Genomic DNA, 12,045 nt, shown 5'->3' with positions numbered 1-12,045 from the left:
GGTGTAATCACGGGATTCTCTAGCCCCTACATATTCATTCCTACTTCATTTATTTCCTCCTCTTGGGAGAGGACACTTATATCCTATTCACCCAAATTTCTCTCTCTCTCTCTCTCTCTCTCTCTCTCTCAACACCCTCCCCTCACGAGAAAGAATACCAGTTAGCTCACAAAGACACTACTTACCTGTCTTTCGTTCCTCTTTTTCCGGTCTTCCTGACAAAACCACCGCCGGGGAACCATCTTCAGTCACCAGGGACCCTGAGGAAGAAGAGAACAGAGGAGATCACCAGCCAGAAAGACCATAGATACGGACTATTATAAAGATATAAGTGCATCACAATAAAATCACATGTATTCACCCATCCACTTGAGTATCGTTTTACTCCCTATCGCTATACCCCACTGCCACACTCCCATGCATATTCTAAGACAACCACCATGTAACTAAGGTAACCTCCATGAATTTCTTTCAGGACACTTAGCAGCAAATTGGTTCCGGGTCTTTCACTACCCAAAAGTAAGGGTGAATGTTTCCTAAAGCCACACTATCTCCACATCCTAGAATATGTGGTAGGTAAGTGCCCTAAAGAAACTGCCATCTTTTCAGGAAGACAAAGTCAGAGCTTAAAAAACCTCCTTGCTGAGTAAGGAATTCGAAGGACTAAACAAAAGGCAGGACTCAGGAGTCCAAACAATGGAAATTTTTTGGATTAAAGAATCAGATCAGCAAGTACAGGGAAAAAGGACACAACTGAAGGAACACATCTTTGTTTTTCGTTGCCGCCCGAGCCAGACTGAAGCCTTTATTTAGCAAAAGAATGGGAAAACAAAATTACATCAAATATGACATGGCAGGAAACATAATGGATTGGGAAAATCAGGAGGGAACCAAGGAAGAAGAAGCCTTGATGGAACAGGAAAAGAGAACGAAAACCTGAACTGGGCTAGCTATGGAGTAGCTTTAAAAGGCCGCTTCTAGCCCTCTAGCAAATGATTGCCATGTTGGAGCTGGAGGGGCAAGGAGCAACAGCCAGGAGCCCTGGAGAAGGAGGAAAGGCAGCCTCAGGTCGGTTGAACTCACAGTCCACAGTGAGTGCTGCTTGCTGTGTTTTCTGAGGCCTGGGACCTGCAGGACCATGCAGGGTACAATGGGTCTTAGCCACCTAGATGGATGTAACACTGCAATTGCATCAGTATTCCCCACCCCGAGGACCCAGGCTCCTTTTTAATACTTATAGGTCACCATTAAAGTCGGCCCTTTTTGCCCATAGGGCAGAGTGCATGCTATTTACAAAGTATGGCATGTGTACTTATGTTTTAGATACCCTAGAAGTGAGATATCTCCTAAGTAAGTTTTTACTGTGGTAAAGCTGACTCTCTCTTGGGAAAACACTGACTTACTTTATAACTCCTTGTAATGCTTAACTTCAGTCTGGGAATAGATAGGAACATGATTCAAGGATTTATTTTGATGGTAATTTAAAATCCAATTAAACTGTCAATTTGGATTTGAGATGACTATTTTTAAAATTACATTTTTAGGAAGTTGTCGTTTTTCTGCCTGAGTCAAATGTGCCAGTGATCAGTGTCACCTGACTGTTGATGACTCCCCACTGGTGAAACGTGTATTGCTCCCAGACAATGTAGAAAGGGTTTGGGTGTGGGGAGATGTTTTTCACCCTGACATGAGGCCCCTCTGGGCTGAGCCTATGAACATGATTAACTTCAAAGGATGCCTTCATGTCACAGGCATATGTAGCTCACACAAGGGTCTATCCCCTCTATTTTCCTGCCGGCCAAGCCTGACCTGGGATTGGCTGCAGGGTCCTGTGTCCAGCTCCTCATTACCAGCTAAGCCCATGCCACTCATGGCCTTTACCCCTGTGCAGCATAGGATTTTCCACAGGTCAGACCTTCAGCCCAACCTGAGCCATGGGCAGGGGGAGGTGCTGAGCGCAGGGTCTTGGTGTCATTTTAAATAAATTATTAAAAGTAGGCTTGTTAGATTATGAAGTAATCAGGATAACTACATATATAAAGCACATGTATTGGCTTTGTTAAAATATGACTAATAATTACATGTATATTTCAGTAATTCACACAGTACAATATTTAATTAAAGTGGTTGTCATAAAAGCTGAAGAAATATGTTTAAAAAGCCCTTGCAGGGCATTTTGGGGTGCTCCTAGCAAAGAGGATTGAATAATAAAGGAGCATCTTCTGCAGCTCATTTATTATTCATTTTTTACCATTTATTATTTTTTGGGTGTGCTGGTCACCACCAGGGGCACCCTTTTTATATTTATTAGAGAGCAGGGACTCTCTGGGGCTGTATTGTTATTTTAAGGGGGTGTGCAGCCTTACTCCCTGAGCTTTTATAGGCCCCAGGGACCCTATCCCCAGGACCTTAGTATTTTTAAAGGGGAGAGGAGGCACTCGTAAACTCCCTGAGCCTTTAGGGGCCTTGGTACCCCATCCCCCTGGGCTTTTTTAAGGGGAGGGAGGCACATGTCTCCCCTCCCCAGAGCCTAATGTGGGTGCCCTGTGCACACCTGGGAAATCCATAGTTGGGGGCTGCATGGGAGGCATGTTTGCAGCTCCCACTGGGTGGGAGTAGTCAAGTAGTCAAGTTTTTCCTGCAGGGAAAAAGTGTTCCAGGGGTGGGATCCCTGAGGCACAAGAAGTGAGCTGCCCCTGAAGGATGGGGTGCTCATGGCTTTCAAAGTTCAGAAGGGGGGCTGCGAGCTCCCTTCTGTTGAAATACAAAGGTTCTGGGGAATGGGGTACCCTGGTCCCATAAAGTTTTGTGGATGCCACACACCCACTCTCTTTTAAAAATTATATGACTGGAGGGGTTGGGTCTCGAGGCCTTTGGAAGCTCCAGGATGGTGGATGCATGTCCCCCTCCTTTAAAATTTGTGTGTCAGCCACGCGGGATGGGGTTCCTGGGGCATCCAAGAGGCTTAGGGAGGGGGGCCACATGCCACCCTCTCCTTATTTAAAAATTCAGCCTTGAGGGATGGGGTCCCTATGGCCTCGAAGAGGCTCAGTTAAGGGGTTTGTGCCCCCTCCCCTCTCATTTACACAATGGGCTGTGGGGAGGGGGGATGAAGCCAAAATCATCTCTGGGATTAGGGAGCCTATGCATGCCCCATGACCAAATAATGATATGAATTGACCCCCAGGAACCTATGGTAAACCCTTGCACCACATTATATCTGTGCCAGGTATAATGTATGCAATTTGGGTGTTGCCACGCAGGGAGGCCCAAAGAAATGGCGCAGTGGAATTTACAAGATTTCACTGCACCATTCTAGCATCATTTTTTAACGCCTGCTCGGGCAGGCGTTCAAGTGGTGCTAGGTTATTACCTAGGGCCTCCCCAAGCTTTGCTGGACTAGCATCAACATTTGTGGTGCTAGTCCATTAAAGCGCCACAATAGCGTAGAAAATGTTGACTCTATTGTGTTAATGTGCACAATGGTGCACTGTATTTGAAATGCAGTAGGCGCAGGGCGACGCAAGGAAAGTGGCGCATCAGAGCTGATGTACTAGTGTTGGGTAGGCTCTCATTATTTTAATGAGACTACTGGATTTTGAGTGGCAGAATCGCCGGCGGTGTGGGAGACTGAGTCTGACCCACTACAGGTGACACCTGTTGCTCCAATCCAGGTTTTGCTCCGGCCAACTAGCAGTGCCTCATCTCCACCCAAAGGTGGGATGATTGGGAAGCCGAGCGCATGACATAATTGATTTCTCAGGGAAACCATGGTCACTCAGGCCACATCCGTTTTTCTCAGTTAGATTAGTCTCTTATACACAATGACAAACAGAGGCAGTGTAGGTTTCAACAATGCTTTAATAAAGCAGCTGCATCTTAGATATAAAAGCATGGACTGCAATAACCAGGACGATACAGCATGACAAAATTAAAATGGTGACAAGGGGAGTAAAGCATAGAAATAACGCTACCATATTGTCACTAGAGTCAATGGACTAATTCCTACCTAAGCTATAATAGAGCACAGCGTGTTAAGCTCTAATTCTGCCCTTCAGGCTCCCCTGGGAAGACATATTCCCCCATACCTGAGCAAAGGCCTAAAGTCTGCATAAGAAGCTGTAGCGAAGCAATCAGCAATCAGTATACAGTCTTGTCTGAGAATGCAGTGCTTGCCTGGGCAAAAACAGCTAGATAGAGAGAAATAAAACAATACCGCAAAAGTGGCTATTGTAAGAATAATAAAATGAAGCTGAATAAAATATATCTAGGTTAAAGTGCACAGTGGCAGGCCTAGTATGCTAAAATAACGTGCATGGAGCTATAACTAAAATGGTACACAATGTACACAACACTAGTTCCTTGTACATATGCCCCTAAAGCTAATTTAGCATAGTGTATGCATGTATATTTACATGTTTATTGTATATATGTATGTGGTATAACTATAGCACACACCTAGCCAACAGGTAGTGGAGTGCTATAGATATTCAAAGACATGCATAAAGTAAATGAGTAAGAAAAGAAGAAGCTGGCTGTCAGATTGTGAATGCGTTGTGGTGTAGTGTTCTTTAAAGAGATCAGTCATTAACTCTTTCCTTTCTTGGATCAGAACTGGGGCTGTCCTAATAGATATGGGGATGTTGTTCCAGATCCTGGGCACATAGACGGAAACTTCCTGCAGTCTTGTATTTTTCTTTTTTACCCATCTTAGTCTGCAGTCTGATGGTATCCTGGCTGTGAATGTGTTGACATCTATATGGAGTGTGCTGCTTGTGATAGCTTTGAAAATGATGCAGCCAGTTTTGAAGATGAGATGCTGTGGACCCACAGTCAATAGAGTGCCATCAAGATGGGGGTGATGTGACCATATTTCGTCCGGCCCTGGGTGAGATGTCTTTCAGCATGTAGGATGCCCTAAAAGGGAACCAGCATGGAGTCTGGAGTAGGGCATTACCGCATCCACATACAAGAGTCTTAGGGCTCGACCAGTAGTTCTGAGGTTGCTTGCTGGAAAGAAATGGTTTTGTTTCATTAGAAGGGAGCACAGCTGCAACGCTATCTTTGAGGTTTTGGCAATGTGCTCCTAGAGGACGAGGTTGGTCTCCAGGATGAATTCAAGTGACTTGACATTCAATAAAAGTTGGAGTTCAAATCCATCGAGGTTCTTGTCATTGAGCCAGGTTTGCACAATATATTGATTATTGTTTTAGGTAATTAACAGACATTCTGTCTTTGTTGGGTTGAGCTTCAGGTAGGTGCTGGACAACCAGGTCTGGATCATGTGCAAGCAGTGTTTAAGTCGATGGATGTCTTTAACAGAGGAGATTTTCAAGTAGATTTCTGTATCGTCAGTACATTGGCACTGAATGCACAGGCAAATAAAGTCTAATTTTCCAAAATCACTTTTCCTAAATATTTATTAAAGATCCAACTTCACCACTGACTTGAATTTTTATTAAACATTAAAAGTAGTGTTTGAATTCATCTGGTAGTTTTTCCTAAACCAGAAGTAGCAAATTATGATTCAATTATGATTTTATTCTGAACTTTGTTTTTCTCATAGGGCATTTATACCCATTTACAGTAAAAAATGCCTTTGGTGATAATACTGCCCAAAGGAGATTTTGCATGATCTTAAGGCAAATGGACCTCCAAAAAACATCCCTACTGAACTGTATTACATGTGCAATAATGAGAGCCAACGCCTGTTAGCAAGAAACCAGAACTGTTTTATTTTGTCAAAAACAAATGCATGCCATGATATATACACTGTTTTTGGTAAACTTCAGAACAAACATGAATAAGATGTATTAAACAAAAAAGGAACAATGAAAGAAGTAAAATTATAGTGCAGAAGAATGTGCTATAAATTGAGTAATGGGCTAAAAAGACAAGAGTGGATAGGACAATATTTGTGTATTTGTTGTTTGTATTTATTACTCCACTTTTCTCCAACAAATTCACTAAATGGCATTCAACCTGGATGGACATTAAAAAGGAACACATTTAGTTCTTACCTTTTCCAGCACAAGGTTTAGTTACTGATTCAGTAGTTAAAAACGAAACAACTCAAAAAGAAATGAGCAAGATGTTAATGTTTTATGTTTAATGTTTGCTACTGTACCCATTACTGATGCGAACAGTCCCAGTCTGGACATGGTTCTTTAAGGCTTCAGGTCTTTTTTCATGTTGTACTTCCAGGCAAAATGGCATCGGGTACAACTTATTTCTTTCCCGCATTGGTGTGTCCCTGGCTCCCCTGATCCTGTTGCTGGATGAAGTCTGGAAGGTCTTGCCACAAGTGATCTACTGCTCAGTAGCCATCGCTTGTGGCTTGGTAGCTTTCTTACTTCCTGAGACTCTCAACGTCGGATTGCCTGATACAGTAAAGGATGTTGAAGAGACACGGTAAGCCATGCCTGAGTAAGGTTCAGTAGGGTAACCATCTTCAGGGATCCACAGAAGGGATATAGACTAATTAATCATCGTCATAATCAACTCTTGATTTCTGCTCACCTTGGATAACCACATCCACTTCTCTTCTTTCTGCTTTCTTTCATCAGACTCATGTTTGCTGTGTATCCTGAAGAGCTAATGCAGAAGATTGCTTATCTATTTATTATTTTTCTTATAGTAATTAGTACTTTTCTTTATTCACCTTTGTTATAAAATATATTGCTTTCTCTGCACTCCAGACTGTTTGAGGGCATGTCATACCAAAGGCGTAAGGAGCAATGAAATAGAAGTCAATAATGCTCCTAGTTAACTTGCCTCACCTCTTGCACACCACTAATTTTAGAAATAGGTTGTGGTTTATAGACAGAGGATACACAAGTGGAAGGAGTTCGCACACAAGGTCAAGTTGAACGCCTTAAAAAAAAAAAACAAGATAAAATTCCATAAAGTGCTGAACATTACTTTTAGCAAATGTGCAATTGTGGAATACAGCACTCTGATAGAAAGTGTAAAAATCAGAAAGGTGAAAATGTGCAAAGTATCATAATTAAAACAAATCATGTGCAAAAGCGTTAGAGACATGTAAGGTCTCTATGCTCCAATTTTACATAAAGAGAACAAAGTGCAAATATGCAGGTAAAGTGAGGTAGAGAAGATTAGCAGGAAATAAGATTCACAATTCTGTCAATTCAGATGATAAATGTCAAAAATACGAATGTAAAGAATGCACATTCACTCGTAAAGTACCAAAGCTCATTTAACCTGCAATTGCAAGCACAATTTACAATTCCCTACAAATTCAGTAGAGTACAAAAAAAAGTTGCACAAATACTGAAAAAAGAATCAGAACACATTTAATAACATTTTTAAAATGTACAAATTGTCGCACAACCCATTTCAGAGGGAGGAGCAAACAAGGAACGTCTAGCCTGAGCAGCAGGAGTTATATTATATTTCAAAAAGATTGGTCTCAAATAGAGACAATGTGCAGAGTGCAGATATGGACATATGAAGATCTCATGACTCAAAATTTGAACATGGGTAAGGCAGAGCTCACAGTACCTCTCATCCTCTGGAATACCTTCCCATGGTCCTTTATTAACACATAGCAGTAATAGATTTAGGGGGTTATTACAACTTTGGAGGAGGTGTTAATCCATCCCAAAAGTGACGGTAAAGTGACGGATATACCACCAGCCGTATTACGAGTTCCATATGATATAGGGCTCACTAAATGAAACTCCTGGAGTTTCATACATTCAAATAGTGATTACCTAATTGCGATTCAGAGAAAATCGCAATTAGGGAATCGCTGGTAGGAACAATGATACAATTGACCCTTAAAGTGGACACCCTGCGGTCAAATCCCCCTTCTACTGTGCCAGAGGGACCACACTGTGAGGGAGACCTAAGTGTCAGAGGAGAAACTTGACCAGATTGAGCTCCCTCACATTTATGGGTACCTTGTGAGGGAAGGAGGTTCAAGGAAGGACCAACAACTAGATCCATTCCAATAGGCGTCATTTTTATTTCCTCTACTTTATCGTTATCACTCATTAATAGAAAGCTTGAGATGTAAGGATACCTGTTAAAGCAGACCAGCTGAGATGTCCTTTGACACATGTTTTTTTTTGTTCTCAATAAATTATCAAATTAACTTAATGAATTGGATACACCGATCAAATAAAGTTTTGTCAATGTCATTTTACCTCCACGTAGAAGAGGGGATAAATCTCACAGTTCCGAATCTTCGTATATCTATTGGTACACCTATTGAGGACAATTTAGCAAATATAAATGGTATTGTCCAAATTAAGGAATATTCTCACTTGCTAAACAGCTGAAACCACAATCTGATGGATAATCCAGGATACGTATGCTCATACTGACCACAATGCACAGCACAGATTCTGTAGATATTCCAAAATTACTTTGCGATACATTCAGCCAAGCCAAGGGCTTCAGACAAGCTTGAGCCGTTCACAATTCAACAGGTTTTCAACAGGGTTCAGCAAATCCGGCCTTAGGCATCCAACATTAGGTAATGGGCATCAGGCATCATGAACAAGTGCAGACAAAAGCACTATAAGTGCGTGCATCCTCTGGCTAACACCCACAAGCCACACCGGCTTCATCTGTGCCAACTCTATGCCAACCTAACCCCACCACCACAGTGCACCCAACCTAGTCCCACTTACCGTGCCTGCAAGACATGAGGGGGTACTGAGGCAAAGGAGTAGAGAACTTAAAAGGGAAAAAGGCAAGCACCCCACAGCAAAAAGGCGGCACAACAGTGGTCATGAAGGAGCCAAAAAAGTAGAGAGAAAGGGAGATGCAGCTGGGCTGAGGGGCTGTGGCACACACACCCTGGACGTTTCCGCAGACTGTCAGGACTCTGTATGCGGATCCCCTTGCCTTTTGTGCTCCTGTGCTCCTCTTACTATTACAGGAACTCCCAAAAGAATTACCACACACACCCTGCGTGGTTCTACACGTGGCCGACCTCAGTTGCAACTGCAGCCCAATTCTAATGAGGATGGGTTTGTACAGTTGGTACAGCAGGTTTGGAAGGTATGGTGGGTTGGCTGGCTCTGCTACTCCTCTACGTTGAGGCTTAACATCAAGCTGAGCTTCTGATCTCCTGCGACCTTGGGTCCTACCTGCTTGCCTCTTCCTCGCTCCTTGCCTCCTCTCATCTCTGCAGCGCAGTCTGCATGTCAGCATGTCATCGTCCACGTCCCCATACTTGCCACAAGTACAACTCGCCAGATAGGATCATAACTCAGCTTTGCCCTTGTCCTCTGATAATCCATGCAGAAGTAGATTCATCACTACATAAAGTGAGGAAACCCCCACCATCATAACATGGTTTGTTAGCAGATGATTCTTCTTGTGGGTTTTAAATGTAACCACTACAGCCTATTTTTATTTTCACCAGGTCCAAAACCATATGTCCCACCAAGGATCCCAGGGAAGATGTTCATTCACACAAATTCTAACTCTGCTGATGGTGTATTGCAACAGTGTGGTCGTGGGCTGCGATGGACTCCAAGGACTCATACAAATCTCAGGACATAATACTGTATGGAGCACAGATTGCAAACTATCCAACCACTATGGGATGTAATGTTTTAGTAAATATCTGGGTGATGCCTTCTACAGAGGTGCTTTATTGATTCCTTTGCTATTGTCCATACAGGTTTTGTGAAGCACCATTCTCCACTTCACTGTCCTTTTAAATTGCTTAGTGTAACAGAGACTAAATTACATTCTTGAAGGCCTTGTTGGCCATTGGCTAGAACTTTATTTAGGTGGGGAGTGGCTGAGGGAAAGACCAAAATCTTTCATCTGTTGCTTAATTGCAAACGTTGGCCCCTCAGCACTGTTTCAAATAGTGTGGGTGGGCCAGGTACCTGAGGCAAGAGTAGTGATTTCATGTTACAGGAATTTTTCATTTCAACAGGCCCCTACCTAGTCAAGGTGTTGTTGAAGCGTCCAAGGTTGGTAGACCATGCAGAAGACTTTGACCTGCTATGCTCCTTAACTGATCTTTCTGGACAACCTTATTATATTTGATGCACTGGGAACCTCATATGACCAGACTCCTAAGACATGGTCCAAGTTGTGAGTGTCCTCCCACACTAAGGGCTATGCTCTAGTCAGGGAATATGATTCAAATGAAAAGTTTCCTGTCTAGTGTCTGATGTAAAAAACAATATAATTTGTTACATGCCCCATACCTTGATCTCCTCTGCCCCCCCAGAGAGCTTTGTAAATTTTGAATGCATTTGTCAGTAAACATGAGGAGATGGGGTACCTATTGAAGGGATACAGATATATTCATAAGGGACAGTTCTTGAAGTCTCAGATCCATATTCTCTCTTTGTCCCGCCATCTATGTCAGATACCATCCTTTCTACTCTCCTCATTGAGAAAGTCTTTGTAGCTTATTTGTTGTTAGATCTGAGTTAGGTTGACAAAGTTAGAAGTTGGAAAGGTGACTTTTGTTTGAAAACCATTGCCTGAGCAAGTTCCATTAGGTCTACTTGTTGACACTTATAGTTGTGAAACTCCAGCCTCTCCCTCCTCTGTGCCCCGATGGGTAGGGTAGGTTATGGAGAGCGCAGTAGTTTGTTACAAATAAACAAAAAATGTGCACTGTGCCTATCCAGCACATCCTGTGCCCAGCAGCAGCCTCGCGTGTGATGAGGACCACTTGCACTCAGTGTTATGGAAGGGCTCCCATGTCTATGGCTACTGAGGCATCAGCAGCTCTGTTCATACTATTGACACCTCATCATCAGGGAGCTGAAGAACAAACACAAGAAGGAGCCTTGCATTTCCAGCATTCCAGTGACTATCTGACTATCATCAAGTATCCTCTTTAATATGAGTTTACAAGCCTGTGAATCTAACTGTTCCTGATCACAGGAGGTCTTGGACTAGGAACTGAATTCCATGCTGCTATCCTGCTTGAATGTAGGGAAGACATTTCTGGATTGTGTAAAACCTGTTGTGGCTGCAGATTCAGAGAAGCAGATTAGCTCCCAGGAAGTGCAATAATCAGCCAAACTCAGTGCCCAGGACTTTGAGGTACAGGTGATGAGCGGCTCGCACGAAGACCTACTGCCGCCAATGACAGAAGCCCACACTGAGCAGCTCCTGCTCTTGATGGACCAGACCTTCTGCACCTCTCTCCTTGTGATAGAGACCATGGTGAAAAAGACCTCTTTTGAGCTCCTATACATATGGGGCTTGAAGCTGAAAGAAAAGTGCAAGAAGTCTCAGGGGAGATCCACAGTTTTTATTGCAGGTTGCCTGAAGTGGTCTCTCCTCTGAGAGCATATGTTCCGATTCAAATGTTCCCTCCTTCCCTGTGAGTGTCCCCTGTGTCCTTCTTACCAAGAATCCTTGAGACAACCTCCATCTAAGCTTCCATCACTACTGACAACCACAGAATACTGAATTATTTTCCCTGCCCCTAGCACCCAAGGACAACAAGTGACTGACTGAGTGAGGAAACATGTTACAAGTTCACAGCAACTGAAGCCAAAAGTCAGTGTAGAAGTGAATTATTTTGTTAGAAACAAGTGCCTTATATAGGTTTGGTTTAGTGAACATAAATAGACATTAACAAGAGTACTTTGCACATAGCAGAAAAGATCATGTTTATTTGTTGTGCACAAATGCGCAGAAGCAGCATTTTTGTTCTCTCATGTTTTTACATTAATAGTGTATGATTTCTTCTGTGTAATAAATGATTTATTTAACAGCCAATAAAAAAACATAAGGGTCAAGCTCATTTGTATTCTGCATCTTGCTTAGAGAGGGCTAGATGCTCAAGGTCCTTTCTGTTTTTAGACCTATTTACTATTAATAATTTGATTGGATGCAAGATGTGCTGCTCTTCAAGTCTTGTGACAATTTTCAATTGATATGGTTTTGGTTTTATACACGACACCAGTGACTTTTTTGTTCTGTAATGATATTACTATTTTAATGAATCAACAAACACTGAGAACTGGAAAGCCTTGTGGTGTAGGGTTTCCTAATGGTTTTGACTGAGCATTAATGTTCAGGATCCTC

The 12,045-nt window shown here is 42.6% G+C and overlaps 1 protein-coding gene across 1 annotated transcript in view; it reads left to right on the top strand.

The window, feature by feature from the left end:
* LOC138296887 (solute carrier family 22 member 7-like) overlaps positions 1–11,651 on the top strand; it is a 214,846-nt gene extending 203,195 nt beyond the window's left edge. Inside the window, exons 11-12 of the mRNA XM_069236382.1 lie at positions 6,205–6,411; positions 9,398–11,651. Coding sequence (XP_069092483.1) covers positions 6,205–6,411; positions 9,398–9,458 — 268 coding nt within the window. The 3' untranslated portion in view covers positions 9,459–11,651. The remainder of the gene's footprint in view (positions 1–6,204; positions 6,412–9,397) is intronic.
* The last annotated feature ends 394 nt before the right edge of the window (positions 11,652–12,045 follow it).

Source organism: Pleurodeles waltl, chromosome 5 (assembly GCF_031143425.1).
Source record: "Pleurodeles waltl isolate 20211129_DDA chromosome 5, aPleWal1.hap1.20221129, whole genome shotgun sequence".
NCBI lineage: Eukaryota > Metazoa > Chordata > Amphibia > Caudata > Salamandridae > Pleurodeles > Pleurodeles waltl.
This window is presented reverse-complemented; position numbering and strand designations above follow the sequence as displayed.